We start from the raw sequence: 18,640 nt of genomic DNA, 5'->3' as shown, positions 1-18,640 counted from the left end.
CAGTGATCGCTGTTTAGCTCAAATACGTTTATGTGTGTATGTATGTGGTATAGCGCAGTCACGTCGCTCATACACATCTCTTTTGCCTTTGTGAGCTCGTGTTTGATCGGCACTGATGTACAGATTTTTCGCGTAGCTATGCGCTGTATTTGGCAACCAAATAGGCTTATGCTTGTACGTCTTTGTAATTTTTTGTAACTTTACACCCAAAAAAAGGGTGCTTATCTTCCAAGTATAAAAAATATAAGTATGCCACTCTGCGTCTTTTTACAAATGCTTCGTTTAAATATTAAAATCGGTTTAGTACTTTGAGAAATAAGTCGTTACAAACGTACTCCATATAATCATTTTTTGAGGTACAGTATATTTTGCTTAGCTGCCCATCCTTCTTTGCACGAAAAACTTGTGCGCTTAACCGAAAAAAGCACTTAAGCGAATTTTCTTTACTACTTCAATAAGGAAGGTATCCGAATCCCTATGAAACCAAATAATGGAGGAGCACTTACCACGTAGAAATTACTGCACCACCGAGTGGTATCTAATTATCTATATAACTACATAAAATAATTGCTGTTCTCGTTGTTCTGCGAGATGAGCAAAATAAATAATAGCTTGTAAAATTAGGATAAGTGTACAGCAAGTGCAGGTAAACGTAATACTTTCTTTGATAATTGATAATAGTTGCAAATTTTTAAGGCAGGTATCGCTAATGTGCAGGTATGTTGAAGGCAAGTATCGGAGCAGTTTCCTTATAAATGTTAAAAATAATGCCGCTGATGCGCATTTTGGGGTAGGTATCTTAAATGTGCACTTAATTAAGCACAAAGGCAGCAAAGCAAAATATACTGTATTTTCAAATCGGTCCAGCTCGCTTAAATCTTAATATTTTTCCGAAATATTTTGGTGGACGTCTTAAAATATAATAGATTTTATAATTCCAATGGAAAAGTAGTACCGATTTTTTNAATTTGAGCAAAAATCAAAATTTTTTGATTTTCTGGCCGCCATGTTGATGTTTGATCAAACCGCTTGCGTTGTGTATAGCAAAATCGCCTCATTCGCAACGAAATTTTCACCGAGTAAGGACGTAAGAGAGGAAAATGAAAGAAAACCATAATATTTAGCATTGCGAACTGGAAGAAAACTAAAATTCTTTGCTTGAACGAGTCATGTTTGCATGGTGTATGGCGAAATGGGAAAAGTAGGTTTGAAGAATGTTTGACAAGCCGCTTGTGTGGTGTATTTCGCTCTTAATGTATATACAATATTGCAGCAGCTTTCTACCTACACTCGAAAAAAGTATCACTATTAGTTTAATACACGTTGGGTTAAAATGAAACTTTAAACAGTATCCCTTTTCCGGTATCAATATAACCATAAATAATATTAAAAGTATATTGAAAAATATTACATTTGTATTTTGGCTATTAATTTTATGAGGAAAAATATAAGTTTTGCCCTTAACAATATCAAATTGAGACCTGTATAGTCTCTTTGGTATCAATGTAACAACGAAAATATTAAATTTATCATAAAAAGTATTCGATTTCTATTTAGCCTATTAATTTGAAAAATTAATAGATCAATTCCATCCTCAAAAATATCGAACTAATATACATGCAATTAATTTGATAAGCGACAGTATCAAATTAACACTGTAAACGTATCATTATTCACGAATGTATGTTCGAAAATTCGAAGAGCGATGATCGTTCATAAGACGATAGCTATTATTTGTCGTTTGTTGCCGCGTGCAGTATACAGCCGTAAAACGTGAACCTTTTATTGTGACCAATATTTTCGTTATTACTTCACTATTTGCTGTGGTTAATTACCAAAATAAAGAGAATTAAAATATCTTTAAGAATTATAGAATAAAAGGTAATTTAAAAAGTGTAATATGCATATTTTTCAAGCTTACACTAAACTGTGTGCGTACGCAAAGCATTTGCAAGTGGACGAAAAATTTTGACATATGTGTGTGAGCGTGCATAAGAATGCAAATGGAATTATTTGCCTTTGTGAATAACGTTGTGCCGCGAATAACAATGTAAGCGACAAGATTATAATTTTGCAGAAATAAAAAGAAAATGTGTTTAATGGCGCACATACATAAGCTCATTTGATTTGGTTTTCTACTTTTTCGGTACAGGAAAATTCAATAAACTTGCCCTTAAAGCATAAAATATGCGTGTTTATTTACATTCATACATACGTATCTGCGCTTAAAAATTGTATTGAGCTGTAAGCGACAAACTTTATGTGTGTTTATGAATAGTTGTCGATAAAATCAAAATTACTTGTTTTGAAATGGAAATTGTCGATGATTGTTTTTTTACACGTTAAGCGTAGATGTATATGTGTGTAAAAAACACGGCTAATATTTATGAAAAATGTACCTACATTGTACATTTATATCGTTAAAGTTAAAGAAACATGTTCTAAGAAAATTGTCGCTTACAACGTTATTCGCGGCGACCATTCAATTGCTTTTAATAACACTGCCTATGTACATATACATTAGGTGGAGAAAATGGACGACGGTAATGAAGTTGTAACATTCGAAACTGTTACGGGTTTGGTTCAGCAATTGGAGGCGTCGAACTATCATGATGATCTGCTGAATTTTGTACAGCAAAACAACTTAGATTTAATGTGCTACACGAGTTTGATTGGTAAGTATTCAAGATTGTGGAACAGTGCCGGGCAAACGCCCGCACACAAAAATATTACAGTCAAAGACAAAAGTATAAATTCGAGAGTTTTTCACGATTTATGCAAAACTCAACAAATTTTAAATTTTCTAATCAGATTTTTTAGAAAAATTTTTAAAATTCATATACATATGTAGCCCATAAAATTTTAGTGTAACGTGATAGTTTGAAGTTGTTAAACAACATACTTTTTATTTAAGAACTGCGTGAAAAAAGTTCCTTGCACTTTAATGTACTAAAATGTAAGGGGATACAAAACTGAATTTTCAAAATTTTCTAAAAAATCTCATTAGGAAATTTAAAATTTATTCAGCTTTCCTGACTTTTATTCAAAGTTTAAAAATTTTATATTTATGTTTTTTTAGTAGGAATTATATTTTCATAAAAAATTAACAGCAAAATTAAATAGAAAATGGTGCATACATTGTGAAAAATTTTGTGTATTTATATTTTTGTCTGTGACTGTATGTTGCCTGGTTGGTTGCTTGTGGCACTGTTGTTGAGCTACGGCTTGTGTTTGTTATTTGCTTATAAATTTTATAATAATTCAGAATGCGGGTATACATTTGAGAAATTAAAATACATTGACAAGGACGACATAAACGTAATATTTCCAAATCGAGAACAAACAGCTCTACGTTCTGAGTTCAGAGTCAAGTTATTCGAATGGAAGGCCAGTCAAGTGAGCAATTTAAAAATAAAATTTATTTATTTGAAAGTTTAGAGGTATTTTTTTTTATTGTTTTTGATGTTTTTTAAGGGTTTTAGCACGTCCATAAACGATTCGCAATCGTCCACTTTGTCCTGGCCGCAACAACGTCTACATTTTCATTCCCAGAATCAAGCTGTTCCACAGCTCATAGTAACGCTAAGGTTAGTTAGTTACATATCTAACATTTTAAACTTAACACACATTGTTGCATCGTTCCAGGTTACCAGTTTTAATCATAGCAAAAAAAATTTCAGTTTCCAATAACAAATTTAATTGAAAAAACTTAAAAAAATGCTTTTAACTTTGTTGTTGGAAACCACCTGTTTTCTTTTGATTGTGTTTAGTAACTTTTTATTTAATAATTAGTTTTTAAATTGTTTATGTAGGGCGCAAAAGAAATATTGCAGTCGTCTGAAATTGGCAAAGAAATAATTAAACAGTTTGCTACAAACCAGTATCTAACAGAAGACAACAGGCGTAAAATAGTACAAATTATTTCCGAAAATTTGTATGTGCCTGCTACAGCAAGTTATTCCACCCTCAAACTAGCCGAAATAGAAAAACTTGCTGATCAAATCGTAGAAATTTTTCCAACAGAATCTAAAGATGTTTATTATATGGGGCGAAAAAAAAGCGGAAATTCTAGTCCAAGCGGTATTCTTTTCAATAAGCTCCACAATCATCATCGGAAAAGAAAAATCGTCTTAGAATCAAAAACCATTGATAATGAAAAACAGCAAGAGCAAACTGTCATTGACTCGGTTATATTGGACTATGTAAATAAATTAAAATTTTATGTTGGTTCGGAGGAGGATTCTTTTGAATTGTGGAAAGCCACATATTCGTACCGCAAACATTTCATTAAACGTGCAGTATCATTTGAGTCTGTTATTGAAGAGTTTCCTCTATACAAGCAAGCCATGGGATACAAATTTGTAAGCTATAGTGTATATAACAATTATATACCACCCACCTATTAATTAGTTATTTTTTTATTATACTAAAGTTTATTCTTTAACAAAAAGTTACAGTTTCAAACTTTGTGTTATACTAACAAATTTTAACAAAGTCAAAGCTTGTCAATATGTGGGTAGCTAATAATTGTGATACACACTATAGTTTTGTTTGATATTAATAACACTAGTTTACAGCGATCAAGAACATTTAAAAAATCCATAGTCGTGCTCAGCGACTTAAATTCAAGCCTAAAATGTAAGCTTTAAGGAGGCTAATTTATCGTGTAAACTAGTGTACATATTTGTAATATTTTTTTTTTGTATTATCAACACCGTATTAACTTACAATAAAACATAAATTTCAGATTGAAGCAGATTTTAAAGAATTATACCCAGAAAAACAATTTATGATTACGTCGAAATGGGCTGAAACGTTACCAAAGCGTACGGTTTACTACGAGGAACACGTAAAAGATAAATACTACAGAAAACTTTTGATATCTGTAAAAGGCATAACCGACACAAGTAAGTCTCATATATTGAAATTTTTTTTTAATAGTAAAAAATATACGTAATCGATTATTTTTATTAGATTCGAAAGACTGCATTTATTTCATGCTGCTTCACTCCATTTTAAAACCAACTCATCGGTATATAATTAAAGAAGGCGAATTAAAAGTACATCGTAAAGCTACAATTCAAAGTTCCGTGAGCAGCTCTATATTACATATTACCAGTGTAAATGATTTGCAACATCAAATGGAACTACGTAGAAATAAGTCTATAGAATCGAAAACTCCGATACAGCCCTTTTTAATTGTAGTTGGCTCTGATCTCTTGAGTTTAACTGATTTTTATGTGAGCTTTGGTTATTAAAAATTTAAATTCAGCTCGTTTATAATATCTTTGGATATTTGCTTTAAAATTTATCAAATATTCTCTTTAAAATATCCTGATGAGTCTCATCACGTGTGGAGTTTTCTTCAACATTACTTTTATGATATTTCTACTCCTTATGACGTAAAGAAGCCATGTGTAACTAATTTCATTAGAAATTTAAGCAATTGCATTTAAATCAAATAACATATTTTCAGATTTGTTTTAATGACTAAAATGTTGTGTTTTAAATGCTATAAAGATTTTGCTATCTTGACAGCTTTATACTCTCATTTCGTATCATATCATGGGTTAAGTGAAGTAGATATCTATAGATGTACTCACAATAATTGTAATCAAGAGTACACAAGCTTAAAAAGATTTAAGGTACATGTTAAAAGGCATCTGAATTTAAAATCTTTTAAAAAGACTAATAATGTTAGCAATACAAAACAATCAGACGTTAACTTAGGAATAAGCGAAACACACTTGTTCAATATGGAAAAATCCGAAAATAATTTTGAAAGACAAATTTTCACTTGTAATCAGCCAGAAAAAAAGAGATCTCTAAAAAAAGTATCGTAGAGGATGTTGAAAACTTTTTGTATGAAGATGAAGTTTTTTCTAAGTTTGAAAGTCATATTACACAAATTTGTCAAGATGTTTTGATTAAATTTTATGCAAAAGATAATTTCTGTAGAAAAGATGCCTTGCTTATACAGGAAAATATAGAAACTATAAATACCGCCATTGTAGAGGCTTTTAAGCACATATTTTTAAAAAGCATACTTGAAGAGCTTAAAAAAAAAACCAAATATTTCCTAGATTTTTGCTCAAATCCTTTTCGCAATACAGACACGGAACACAAGTTTTTTAAAAATCTTCTTCTAAGTAAAAATTTTGCAAAACCGATTCTTTTTAACGTAAATAACGAAATCACAAAAATTCAGAAAAACAATAGGCCAACATTAGGGCCTTCTAATATTAGGGGATGCTTAATGCCTATTGAATTTGAAATTCAGAAATTTTTTGAACTACCTAATGTTCTGGATGAAACTCTAGAAAATATGGAAAGACTTAAATGTGACTTAAAAATAACGCATTACATAAACTCAGAATCTTTCAGAGAGAAAATGTGTAATTTTGAAAACAAAATTGTAATTCCAATCAACATATTTGTTGATGGATTTGAAGTAAATAATCCACTAGGCGCTCATGCCAACTTTGATAATGTATGCGGGGTATATTACACTTTTCCTGTAATTCCTCAGCATTTGCTATCAAAATTGGACCATATATTTGTGGCAGCCTATTTTAAAAGTATTCATAAAAAACAATTTGGTAGTGATCCATTTTTATAACCTCTAATAAATACTTTTAAAAACCTTCAAGAACTCGGCTTGAATATAAATAAAAGAACCGGAAGTAAAAAAGTTTAATTTTTATTAACTAATATTCTTGGCGATAATTTAGGACTCAACGATATACTTAGATTTACCACATCTTTGAACTCAAATTTTTATTGTCGCTTTTGTATTCGCTCGAAAGAGGACATGGCGAAAGATAGTATAGCTCACCCTCAATATTCCAGGGGCGTAGAAAATTATGAAGATTCGGTTTTGCAAAATAATGTTAAGTTAACAGGTATTAAATTGATCTGTTTATTTAATCAATTGAAGCATTTTCATGCCACTGATAATTTTGCTGTAGACATTATGCATGACTGGTTTGAAGGTGTTTGTAGGTACAATATTTGTGAAATTCTCTTGCATTTTATTTTGACTGAAAAATTGTTTACATTAGAAAATTTCAATTACCGGAAAAGTATGTTTGACTATGGTGAAACAGAAATAGGAAACAAATCGATTCATTTTAACTTGCAACAGCTTAAAAATTTTTCGATTAAAACATCTGCGCGTGAATGATGACTTTAGTGCATTTTATTACATTAATAATTGGCGACTTAGTGCCTGCCGATAATATTCTCTGGAAATACGTTATTAATATGGTAAAAATAGTTGATATATTAGCCCAAAGTAAATTTGACGCTAGTATTATAAATAACCTATCGATTCTTATACAAAAGCATAACGAAGAGTATATTCGTTTGTTCAAGAAACCGCTTAAACCGAAATTTCATTTTCTGACGCATTATCCAGAAGTAATAAGAAAAACTGGTCCTCCAAAGCACTTTTGGAACTTCAGATTTGAAGCAAAACACAGAGAAGCTAAAATTTATTCACGAAATGTTATGTGCAGAAGGAATATTACATATTCGTTAAGTATTAAAGCTGCATTAAAGTTTACAACATTCTTAGAACAAAACAATGGTTTTCCAAATACATATGATATACAGAAAACAGTAGTTTGTAATATAGAAACGTCAAATTTTGCATATGCACTGTCAAGTTTAAATGAAAATTTTCAAAATATTATAATAGAAAAATTAATTTACAATGGATTGATTTATAAAAGAGATTACTTTTTGACTCTTAGAACAAGTGTATTAACTTTACACAAAATCAAACATATTCTCATAAGTCATCGCAATGAAATCTATATTTTAAGTAAGTGTTATAATATAAAATGTTTTAATGAGCACTACCAATGCTATGAAGTTGGTATCAAAGAAAACATCTTACAAATTAATAATGTAATTAATGTCGAAGGACCGCCTATTCACATATACCATAATGTAAAAGGAGTTTGCTTTATACGAATAAAGAAATTTTAAAAGTGAAAAGAAAGTATTTAACGCCTTATTTTTTGGGAGAGGGGTGAACCTTATGTGGATGAATATCAAATTGATACTAAAAAACTGGTGTCAATTTTATAAAAGCGAGTATCAAATCAATATTCGGAAAAATATCAATTTGATAAGAAAATGAATATCAAATTGATACCAAAAATTGTTTTGTTATCGAGTATCAATTTGATAATAATGAGTATCAAAAAGATACCCAGTTTTGATAAAAATAAGTCTCTATTCGATAAGAGGGAGTATCAAATTGATAACACAAAAACATATTAAATTAATATTAATCAGTATCAAACTGAAAATTTCGAAAATGTCACTTTCACAATTTCGAAAATATCATTTAGATAACATTATTAATGAGGGAAAAAAAAATGCTCTAAAGTTTCATATTGATGGCTAAATAGCATCGCTCTGATGACAACTTTTTTTTAGTGTACCTTTTGTTTATTTGCCACTAGAGCACATGCCTGCGCTCGTTTTAGAGTTGTAGCGTCCTGTTGTCCTTTTAATAATATTTTTATTTGTTATTTTTTGTTTTTCTGTGCCTTAAATTCCTGCATTGGTTTCTTTCGTTATTATGATTTTTTTTTGCCAATCTTTAAAAAACTACTAGACATAAAAGAAGAAAGTGTGCACTGTAATTTTAAACCAAATTTTCGTGCTTTGCTTTTGAAGAAAGTTCTGACGTTACATATATTCATTTCAACCATTTCTAATAGCGCTCTTTGGGGAATTTAACTTTAGCAAAGATTTCAAAAACAGTAATTTTGTTTACTTGTCGGGCAGTATTTTAATTCATAGGGATATACACTGGATCCTTGGCTAAAAACTTCTGTGCTGAAAATCTGCCCCAACGTCTTCCTTCTTTGCTATTTAAAGTCAAAGAGTAAGCTCCTTCAATAGGGATTTCCAGCAAAAATGGTCATTGTTTGGCTATAAAGAGAATCGATGCTCAAATAATTAAAAGTCTATAGATATGACCTTTAATTAGGTAAGAATTAGATCATCTTCCGTGATTTCAATAATTCAAATGCTTATAAAAAAATAACAATATTCTGCTCCGGGCCAAAGGAATGGGAATATAGAATTCTTTTTAAAAAGCTTAAGAAAAACCTGACACATCTGCTTTGGCTTGTAAGTAGGGCTGCCAGATATCTCCGTTGCCAAACCGGGACACTTTGGTAAATCTAACACAACATACTTATGGGGCAGATTTTTTCAAATCAGCTCACAAAAAAATGTTGGTCATATACTTTGATGATTTGTACCTCTATGGAGAGATCGCAGAGTCAAAAAATTGTCTTCTGCAAAAAATTATTCGCAAAAAAAATTTTAAGATCAATTTTTTCAATGGGAAATCATTTTGTTGCTCCAAATGTTAAAGCTGATTTTGATTGCCTTTTCTGTGCTGATTACGAATCCGTGTCAAAAAATCATATTTTTTGATAAACTTTAGAAGCTGTAGCAAAGAAACAAAAAGCGATATGAGGCTTAAATTAAAGCTAGAAGTCTCGACTAATATCCCTGAAAGTAACACATCTGTCACTTATAGTCATTTATTGAACAGCAAACCTGATTTTGTGCGAAGTTTGAATACCCACCGCAATTAAAAAAAAGGGATAGACCCTTCCACTCAGACTCAAACTAAACTTGAACTTTCTACTACAATCTCTTAAAATAGTACCCCTGACCCTTAACCCTAAGGTCACTTATAGTTATTTATTTAACAGAAAAAAACTGATTTTAACGATTTTTTTTTCAATAGCACAGTATTCCAGTATTTTTATACTGCTCAATAAATGACTATTAGTGACCATCAGGAATGGTATTTTCAAGGATAGTAGCTGAGAGTGTTAGCTTTGTTTTAAGCCTTAGTGGAAGGCTCTATCATCTTTTGTTTTTTTGCTAGACCCTCTAAAATATTGCAAAAAACGCTACTTTTTGACACTTTTACCTCCTTTTTCTCTATCCTGTGTTATTCCTATACCTTTTATGAGCATGAAATGGTATTATAACTTTGGTCCGATGTTTGTAAGTACCAGAATAAGAAGAGATAGATAATGTATACTTAAATGATCAGAACGGCGAGCTGAGTCGATTTAGCCATGTCCGTCTGTCTGTCTGTCCGTCTGTTTGTAAGCAATCTAGTATCTCAGTTTTCTAGATATCCGGATGAAACTTAGTAGGTGGGTGTATTTTTATAATGTATTAATCATTTGTCGGAACCGGAAGAATCGGACCACTATAACATATAGCTCCCATACAACTGACTGTTCAGATATGAGATTTTTGGTTATAACTTCTTCGTTTATGTAGCTAGGGACATGAAACGTTGCAATACTTCCACCCATATTAACAGAAAACTTAGAGTGAAAATTACAAAGATAGCTCCCATACAACTGATTGTTCAGATATAAGATTTTTCGATATAACTCCTCCATTTAAGTAGCTAGGAACATGAAACTTTGCACTGTTGTCATTCATTATCAAAAGCCTCAATATAACTGATTGTTCAGATATAAGATTTTTCGATATAACTCCTCCATTTAAGTAGCTAGGAACATGAAACTTTGCACTGTTGTCATTCATTATCAAAAGCCTCAATATAACTGATTGTTCAGATATGAGATTTTTTGCCATAACTTCTAGGAACATGAAAATTCGCACCGTTTTCACTCATTATTAACAGAATACTTACAGTGAAAATAACGAAGGTTGGGTCACTATAACATATATCTCCCATACAACTGATTGTTCAGTTATGAGAATTTTCGTTATAACTCCTCCATTTAAGTAGCTAGGAACATGAAACTTTGCACTGTTGTCATTCATTATCAAAAGCCTCAATATAACTGATTGTTCAGATATGAGATTTTTTGCCATAACTTCTAGGAACATGAAAATTCGCACCGTTTTCACTCATTATTAACAGAATACTTACAGTGAAAATAACGAAGGTTGGGTCACTATAACATATATCTCCCATACAACTGATTGTTCAGTTATGAGAATTTTCGTTATAACTCCTCCATTTATACAGTTAGGAATATGAAATGTTGCAATACTTCCACCCATTAACAACAGAATCCTAACAGTTAAAATAACAAAGATTGGGTCACTTTTACATATAGCTCCCTTACAACTGATTGTTCAGATATTCGATTTTTTGTTATAACTCCTCCATCTATGCAGATGGGAACATGAACTTTTGCAATATTTCCACCCACTATCAAAAATATACTTACAGTGAAAATGGCGAAGATTGGGTCGCTATAACCTATAGCCTCCATACAACTGATTGTTCAGATATGGGGTTTTACTGTAAAACTCCTTTATTTGGACAGCTAAATCCGATAAATTCCGTAGCAATTTTATAAATAATAATACAAAGTCTACTGAGAAAATCGTCAAAATCTATGCAGTATAAACCTTATCTCTTATACCACTGATTGTTCAGATACCTACTTTTGCAATATACATATCTCCTTTATGTAGGAAGCTGAACCCATTAAATTGTGTTACCGGTTTATATACCGATCACACAGCAGTGAAAATCACTTAGATTGGTGCTATGTAAGGTATATCTTCCATACCTCTGATTGTTTAAATAGGATTTTTAATACATGTATCTCTCTATCTATGCATGCTGTGAATATATACATTTTTTCAGATGCTCATGAAAGGCATATCCGAAGACAGCGCTGCTCTTACTTGTTTATATTTGTTTAAATGCTTTTCTTTTGATATTTTGTCTTTAATTTATATTACCCTGGAAGAAGGAAGCAACCAAATAATTTTCAGTTCGTCTATGAGACATTTTGTGTGATATCAAAATTTTAAAATTGTGTAGTTCTCGTCACCATGTCACCGCCAAATTGTTGCTGTAATCCTTTCTTAAAAGAAAAGCACAACCCTGTTAGTCATAGTGGTGGCAAACTATCGATAAACGCGACTATCGGTAGTGGGCGATGTTTTTTTAAACTATCGATAGTCTATCGATAGTCGCCTATTTTGAAAAAGATAAAAATCTAATTGGGCCGTATTCATAATTAAAATTAAGTTGGTACTTAAAGTTGGTTGCAACTTTATTGACAGATAACTCATCCAAAATTATATCAAAAAGGTACAACTAACTTTAAGTACCACCTTAATTTTGACTATGAATACGCCCCCATTGCGTTAAATATAGTTTTTTGAAGACCATAAGGACCTACCTTAATAATGAAAGTATGATTTAAAAAACTAAACATATTTACAGCTTATCAAAAATCGTGTAGTCATTTTATTTATTTCTTATATATTTATAAGAATATTTTTTCGTCTCAACTATCGAGTTTTGTATCAGATGATCAGGTTGATGAGCTAATCGCGGATAGTGATACTAACAATATGGAGTGTGCTTCCTTCGATGTAGGCTCTCTGATTCTCACAGACGAAGATATTCTTGATGGTATTAAGAATCTTAAATATTATTATCATGCAGATGACGATAGCATGTCTGCTATTTTGTTAAAGAATAACGTTTCCTTAGTAGAACCCTTGAAATTTATTTTCAATAAATCGCTACCGTCAGGCATTTTTATTTAGGAAAAGTTATTCGAATGGGCGCGAGTATATTTCGACAATATTGCTTTTGGTTTTTGCGCAGAACAATAACATAAAGTTGATGAGACAGATTAGAGACTCTTTTCAAACCAGCAATCGCAATAGCAGGCACTCGATCGTACCATTCCTTTAAACCAAGCGATGCAAAACCTTTAGAATGAAGAGAAATTTCTGTTTGTGATGTGCATAAAATTTTATAAACAAATAACCCGCTAATTAAATATTTAAATTGAATTAAATAACAACGCTTACAAATCAACTTTTAGAATGCGCATTTTTTGGAAATAAGGATTTATGTATGTCTGTGCGTTAACGGATTTGCTCAACAGAAAATGCATCAGATTTATGCGTACCAGGGCAGTATCGTTGTAATTCCAGCTTTTGTTGTTGTTGTTGTTGTAGCGGTTACCAAGCCCCGCTCGGGTCAGTTCATCCGTTAACGTTGTCGTCTGTTTCGTGTGCGACTTCCACAGGGTCTGTCCATAAGGACAAGGGCGTCAGCTGGTTGGGGTTCTCAGGGCATATAAAGAGGTGCCGAGAGTCATGAGCCGACTCTCCACATGCCGGGCATTGTTTGGGTACATCCTCATTAATTCTGCTCCGGTATGAGTTGAGCCTGCTGCAATAGCCAGAGCGAAGTTGGGCTATTGTGGTGCGGGTCTCCCGAGGCAGACAAAGTTCTGTCCCGTCCACGTCCGGTGGTTGTGTGCCCAGAACGGCATTCACAGGGTGGGAGTCTACATAACTCGAGACTGTATCCCTGTGAATGCCGCTCAGGGCCTGTCGGTAGGATGACGGCTCCAGAGGTTGTTTAATGAACCTCTGCACTTCGTCCGTCAGTTCGTAGAGATGCCTCCTGACGTGCCTTGGCGAGGGCTCTTCTGCAAGCAGCTATTTGCTGGGATGGCCACGTCTGTGGCTCCCCGCAAGGAACTGCTTGCAGAGTATTATGTTATGCTCCTTGACTGGGAGCATCTGGGCCTCGTCATGTAGGTGGTGTTGGGGCGCCATCAGGAGGCATCCAGTCGCTGTTCGTAGTGCCGTGTTTTGGCAGGTCCGTAGCTTCATCCACTGCGTCCTGCTAGTCCCCGGCGACCACACGGGCACTGCATAGTTTAGAACCGGCCGGCCAATTGCCTTATATGTTGCCAATAACGTTTCTTTATCTTTGCCCCAAGTGCTGCCGGCCAGTGACTTGAGGACATTGTTGCGGCTTTGTACTTTATTGGCAATTGCGGTTGTATGCGCCGAGAAGGAGAGCAGACTGTCGAAGGTAACTCCGAGAATTTTCGGGTTATTCACCGTCGGTATTGTTACGCCATCAACGTGAATACCCAGTTGCAGTCTGACCTCCTTCGTCCAGGTGGTGAATAGGGTTGCCGAGGATTTCACAGGGGATAGGGCAAGGCTCCTTGCAGTGAAGAAGCGAGAAAGTTCGGCGAGATAACCGTTTACTTTCGAGCACAAGTCATCAATTCCATTCCCAGACGCCATGATCGAACAATCGTCAGCATAAGAGACAATATTGACACCCTCTGGTGGTTGAGGGAGCTTAGAGATGTAATAATTAAACAGTAGCGGGGACAAGGAAACCACCCTGTGGTACCCCCTGTTTAATTTTACGTGGCTTGTTGGTTTTGTCTCTGAAAATTACTGACGACTGTCGACTTTTCAGGTAATTCGCCAACGACCGTTTAAGTCCCTGTGGGAGAGAGGTCTCTATGTCTTCTAGCAGCGTTGAATTAATGACAGTGTCGAACGCCTTGGACAGGTCCAACGCTACAAGAATAGTTCTCTCACAGGGGCGATTTCGGTTAAGGCGTTAAGTGCTGTTGTTGTACTATGCACTTTACGGAACCCATGCTGATGCTTCGCTGGGGTCAGGTGGTTCGTGAAATACGGGAGTAGCAAGGCCTCTAGTGTCTTCGCTACCGGGGAAAGGAGGGTTATCGGGTGATAAGACTCTCCTTTGTTGGCTGGTTTCCCGGTTTGAGCAGTGGGACCACTCTCCCCATCTTCCATATGTCTGGAATGACGAGAGTGGCCATAGACAAGTTGAGGACCTCCGTTAGGTACGCTACTTCCGCAGGACCCAAAATTTTCAGCATCAACATGCATATTCCGTCGGGTCCAATGGCTTTGGAGGCTTTCGCCTTCCCTATGGCTACCCTTACCTCACCGCTGCTGAAAACAAGAGGCGCACTGGGTTTTGGCATTTTGTGCAGCTTTATGGTCACTCGAAGTTTCGCTTTATCCACCGGAGGATGCAGAATAAACTGCCGGCTAAAATAGCTCGCGCATCGCTCCGGGTCCGACGAAGCGTGGTCACCAAAGTCTATTTCGAATCTGTCGTCACGCTTCGTCGGGTTGGACAAAGACCTCACGGTTGACCAAAGCTTGCTGACACCAGAGGCGAAGTTGCAGGTCTTCAAATGCTCTTCCCATTTCTTCCGCTTATGTACGTTCACAAGTTGCCGAATCTCCGAATTGAGATCCCTGATAAGGGGATTTCCGGGATCGGCCTGACGAAGGCTAGAACAGCCGCTTCAGCAGGAAAGTTCGGACGTGGATCCTGAATACATCCTGCTGGGATGAAGCGAGCTGCAGCAGCAGTGATAACCCTGCGGAATTTACGTTCACCTATGTGGACGTCGTTTGGTATGGGTAGTGCAGTGAAGGCGCTTTCAGCAACATCCGCGAAGCCTTTCCAGTCAGGTTTGGAAAAATTGACATAGGTCCGGTGGTCCGCGGAAGCAAAGTCGGCAGGTTTAACAATCGAGATGACTATGGGCAGATGGTCTGGTGCTAGGGTCAGCACAGGTCGCTGCTGCTATTTATCAGACCAGCGCTGACAATTGTTAGATCTGGCGAGCTGCAGCAGCTGCCCATAATCCTGGTGGGTGCGTCGTCGTTCATTGCGCAGAATGTCGAATCGTCTATCTGCTCAGCCAGATGTATTCCCCTACGATCATTTGACAGGCTTGAGTGCCAAAGATCGTGGTGCGCGTTAAAGTCGCCAACAACCATACGGTTTTCACCTCTGAGGAGCGCACTTATATCAGGGTGATATCCTTCCGGACAGTTAGTGACAGAGGGTATATAAATGTTAAATATTTCGAGCTCAACATCGCCTGACCGGATAGCAATACCCTGACATTCTAGGATGGTATCTCTGCGGTCGATGTCTGCTTCAATAAGACGATACTGCACGGTGTGGTGCGTGATGAACGCTAAACCTCCACCATTGTCTCGCTCGCGATCTCGACGGTGCACGTTGTATCCGGCACAATTCAGTAATGTTGAATTACCGTGCAACTTCGTCTCTTGGACCGCAGCTATTTATATTCCATGCCTTCCCATAAAGGCAGTTATCTCCTCGATCTTGCTCTGGAGTCCGTTACAGTTAAATTGTAGCACCTTTGTGTGCCTTGGGAGACCGATTGTTATGCGTGGTGTAAATGAGTTGTGTTGCCTGTCGGCTCTCTGCTGTACGTGCTGCAAAAGGGGGCGCTGCCTTGTGGTGGTGGTTGGCGGCGTCGCGGGGGAGGTATGCGACTGGGCCGCACAGCAGGGGCCCACATAGTCACTCGTCCAATCACGCGTGTTGCAAAGTCCTGAGCATGCCCTAAAGTGGCACCAGCCAAGGCAGGAGTTGCACTTGACTGATGTCACGTTACGGTATATTCTGGACTGACAAACCGAGCAGATTGTTGGGGGGACTAGGAGTTTCCCGCGGCGGGGTGTGGGTGCTATTGTGTTTTTGTGTGTATCTATTGTTGTGTTGTGTTGGGGGNACTGACAAACCGAGCAGATTGTTGGGGGGACTAGGAGTTTCCCGCGGCGGTGTGTGGGTGCTATTGTGTTTTTGTGTGTATCTATTGTTGTGTTGTGTTGGGGTGTGGATGTGTTGGTTGTGTGCTGCNTCAACATCGCCTGACCGGATAGCAATGCCCTGACATTCTAGGATGGTATCTCTGCGGTCGATGTCTGCTTCAATAAGACGATACTGCACGGTGTGGTGCGTGATGAACGCTAAACCTCCACCATTGTCTCGCTCGCGATCTCGACGGTGCACGTTGTATCCGGCACAATTCAGTAATGTTGAATTACCGTGCAACTTCGTCTCTTGGACCGCAGCTATTTATATTCCATGCCTTCCCATAAAGGCAGTTATCTCCTCGATCTTGCTCTGGAGTCCGTTACAGTTAAATTGTAGCACCTTTGTGTGCCTTGGGAGACCGATTGTTATGCGTGGTGTAAATGAGTTGTGTTGCCTGTCGGCTCTCTGCTGTACGTGCTGCAAAAGGGGGCGCTGCCTTGTGGTGGTGGTTGGCGGCGTCGCGGGGGAGGTATGCGACTGGGCCGCACAGCAGGGGCCCACATAGTCACTCGTCCAATCACGCGTGTTGCAAAGTCCTGAGCATGCCCTAAAGTGGCACCAGCCAAGGCAGGAGTTGCACTTGACTGATGTCACGTTACGGTATATTCTGGACTGACAAACCGAGCAGATTGTTGGGGGGACTAGGAGTTTCCCGCGGCGGTGTGTGGGTGCTATTGTGTTTTTGTGTGTATCTATTGTTGTGTTGTGTTGGGGTGTGGATGTGTTGGTTGTGTGCTGCACGGGCGGGTGGTGGTGCCATGGAGGCGGTCGGGTTCGCACGGCATTGGGCCACGAACGACGTGGTCCATTGTCGGTGCGTTCGTAGGCCCGAGCAGTTGCGGAGGTGACTCCACCCGTCACAGGCACTGCACCTGACCGAGGTGGAGTTTGTGTGCAGTCGCCTCTGGCATACGCAGCAGGTGTAAGTTTCTGGCCCTGGGTTGGACTCAATGCCAGCCCTGAGCGAAAGGGTACGGTAGCACTAGAATAGAGCAACGTTTGACGGATTTCGCCGACCTAAACGGGGTTAGATCGCCGAAACAACAGCCCTTGGTCGGGTAAAACCCGAGTCATTCCGGTACGTAGAACCGGCTGTCGTGGGAATGACATTCCAGCTTTTCACGCTTTTTAGTGACATATCAGTAGCATTTTCCGTTTTTAGGACTATTAGAATCTGCATGGTTTTTTTGAGCTCATATACTTAAGGCAAAAACAAATCGTGAAATTTGAAATTTGTATGCGTATGAGTGTTTTCTTTTTATGATTTCACCTAAACCGCTATAGTCTCCATTTCTTTCTCTTCGGAATTAAGTTTGCAGGGTTTCAATGTGCCCACCGTATTTTTTTTTTAATTTCTGCTAGGCGGAGAACATTGTTAAAAACTAATTGTCCTTTAAAAGGATATATCTAAAAACTATCAAAAATCTTTGCGTACAAATTTTATATAAGTATACTAAGATATAGCCAATTATCTTTCATTTGTGGTATTTTTTGTTCAATTTATTTATACCGTCGAAGAACAATGAATTTTTGAAAAAAATTTATCTTATTTTTTAGCGAATAACTTTCACAAAAGTTTTACTTTTGCTAAAACATTCATACGACTAATTTTTCACTCTGAGAGCTATCGATTGAGACACAAACCATCAAAGTATATGACCAAAATTTTTTTTATGTATTTTGCTTAATAGTTTGCTCATATATTCAAAGTTTTTCATTCCCACGACAGCCGGTTCTACGTACCGGAATGACTCGGGTTTCACCCGACCAAGGGCTGTTGTTTCGGCGATCTAACCCCGTTTAGGTCGGCGAAGTATCTCAGAAGTTGTCCGTCCATAGGGCAACATTCACTACGCATTCTCCTACTCAGGGCTGGCATCGAGTCAAACCCTGGGCCAGAAATATACACCTGCTGTGTATGCCGAAGACGGTCTCCCGAGGCAGACAAAGTTCTGTCCCGTCCACGTCCGGTGGTTGTGTGCCCAGAACGGCATTCACAGGGTGGGAGTCTACATAACTCGAGACTGTATCCCTGTGAATGCCGCTCAGGGCCTGTCGGTAGGATGACGGCTCCAGAGGTTGTTTAATGAACCTCTGCACTTCGTCCGTCAGTTCGTAGAGATGCCTCCTGACGTGCCT

At 37.0% G+C, this 18,640-nt stretch overlaps 2 protein-coding genes across 13 annotated transcripts in view; one reads left to right on the top strand and one right to left on the bottom strand.

The window, feature by feature from the left end:
* LOC108371389 (syntaxin-binding protein 5-like) overlaps positions 1-18,640 on the bottom strand; it is a 552,451-nt gene that overhangs the window by 386,998 nt on the left and 146,813 nt on the right. The window lies entirely within an intron of this gene.
* On the top strand, positions 1,746-7,999 carry LOC108371451 (uncharacterized). 4 transcript variants are annotated; one of them, XM_017627026.1, is made up of 5 exons: positions 1,746-1,881; positions 2,525-2,675; positions 3,266-3,396; positions 4,748-4,907; positions 4,975-7,999. In XM_017627026.1, exons 2-5 carry the CDS (start codon positions 2,534-2,536, stop codon positions 5,256-5,258), a joined length of 717 nt encoding a protein of 238 aa, XP_017482515.1. In that variant the 5' UTR covers positions 1,746-1,881; positions 2,525-2,533; the 3' UTR covers positions 5,259-7,999. The 4 variants fall into 4 exon arrangements, with proteins under 4 accessions (XP_017482515.1, XP_017482529.1, XP_017482523.1 ...); XM_017627040.1 differs by lacking the exon at positions 4,975-7,999 and adding an exon at positions 3,475-3,587 and having other exon boundaries at positions 4,748-4,885; XM_017627034.1 differs by lacking the exons at positions 4,748-4,907; positions 4,975-7,999 and adding exons at positions 3,475-3,587; positions 3,813-4,133.

Source organism: Rhagoletis zephyria, unplaced genomic scaffold (genome assembly GCF_001687245.7).
Source record: "Rhagoletis zephyria isolate East Lansing unplaced genomic scaffold, Rhagoletis_zephyria_1.1 Rzeph_scaffold_00068, whole genome shotgun sequence".
NCBI classification, from domain to species: Eukaryota; Metazoa; Arthropoda; class Insecta; order Diptera; family Tephritidae; genus Rhagoletis; species Rhagoletis zephyria.
Note: the sequence above shows the minus strand (reverse complement) of the source record. Positions and strands in the feature narration are given on the sequence as shown.

Coding starts and splice junctions, on each gene's coding strand:
- LOC108371451 (XM_017627017.1), top strand. CDS start 4,044: ATGGGGCGAAAAAAAAGCGGAAATTCTAGTCCAAGCGGTATTCTTTTC. Junction 4,362..4,747: donor AAGCCATGGGATACAAATTT/GTAAGCTATAGT, acceptor CATAAATTTCAG/ATTGAAGCAGATTTTAAAGA. Junction 4,908..4,974: donor AAAAGGCATAACCGACACAA/GTAAGTCTCATA, acceptor TATTTTTATTAG/ATTCGAAAGACTGCATTTAT.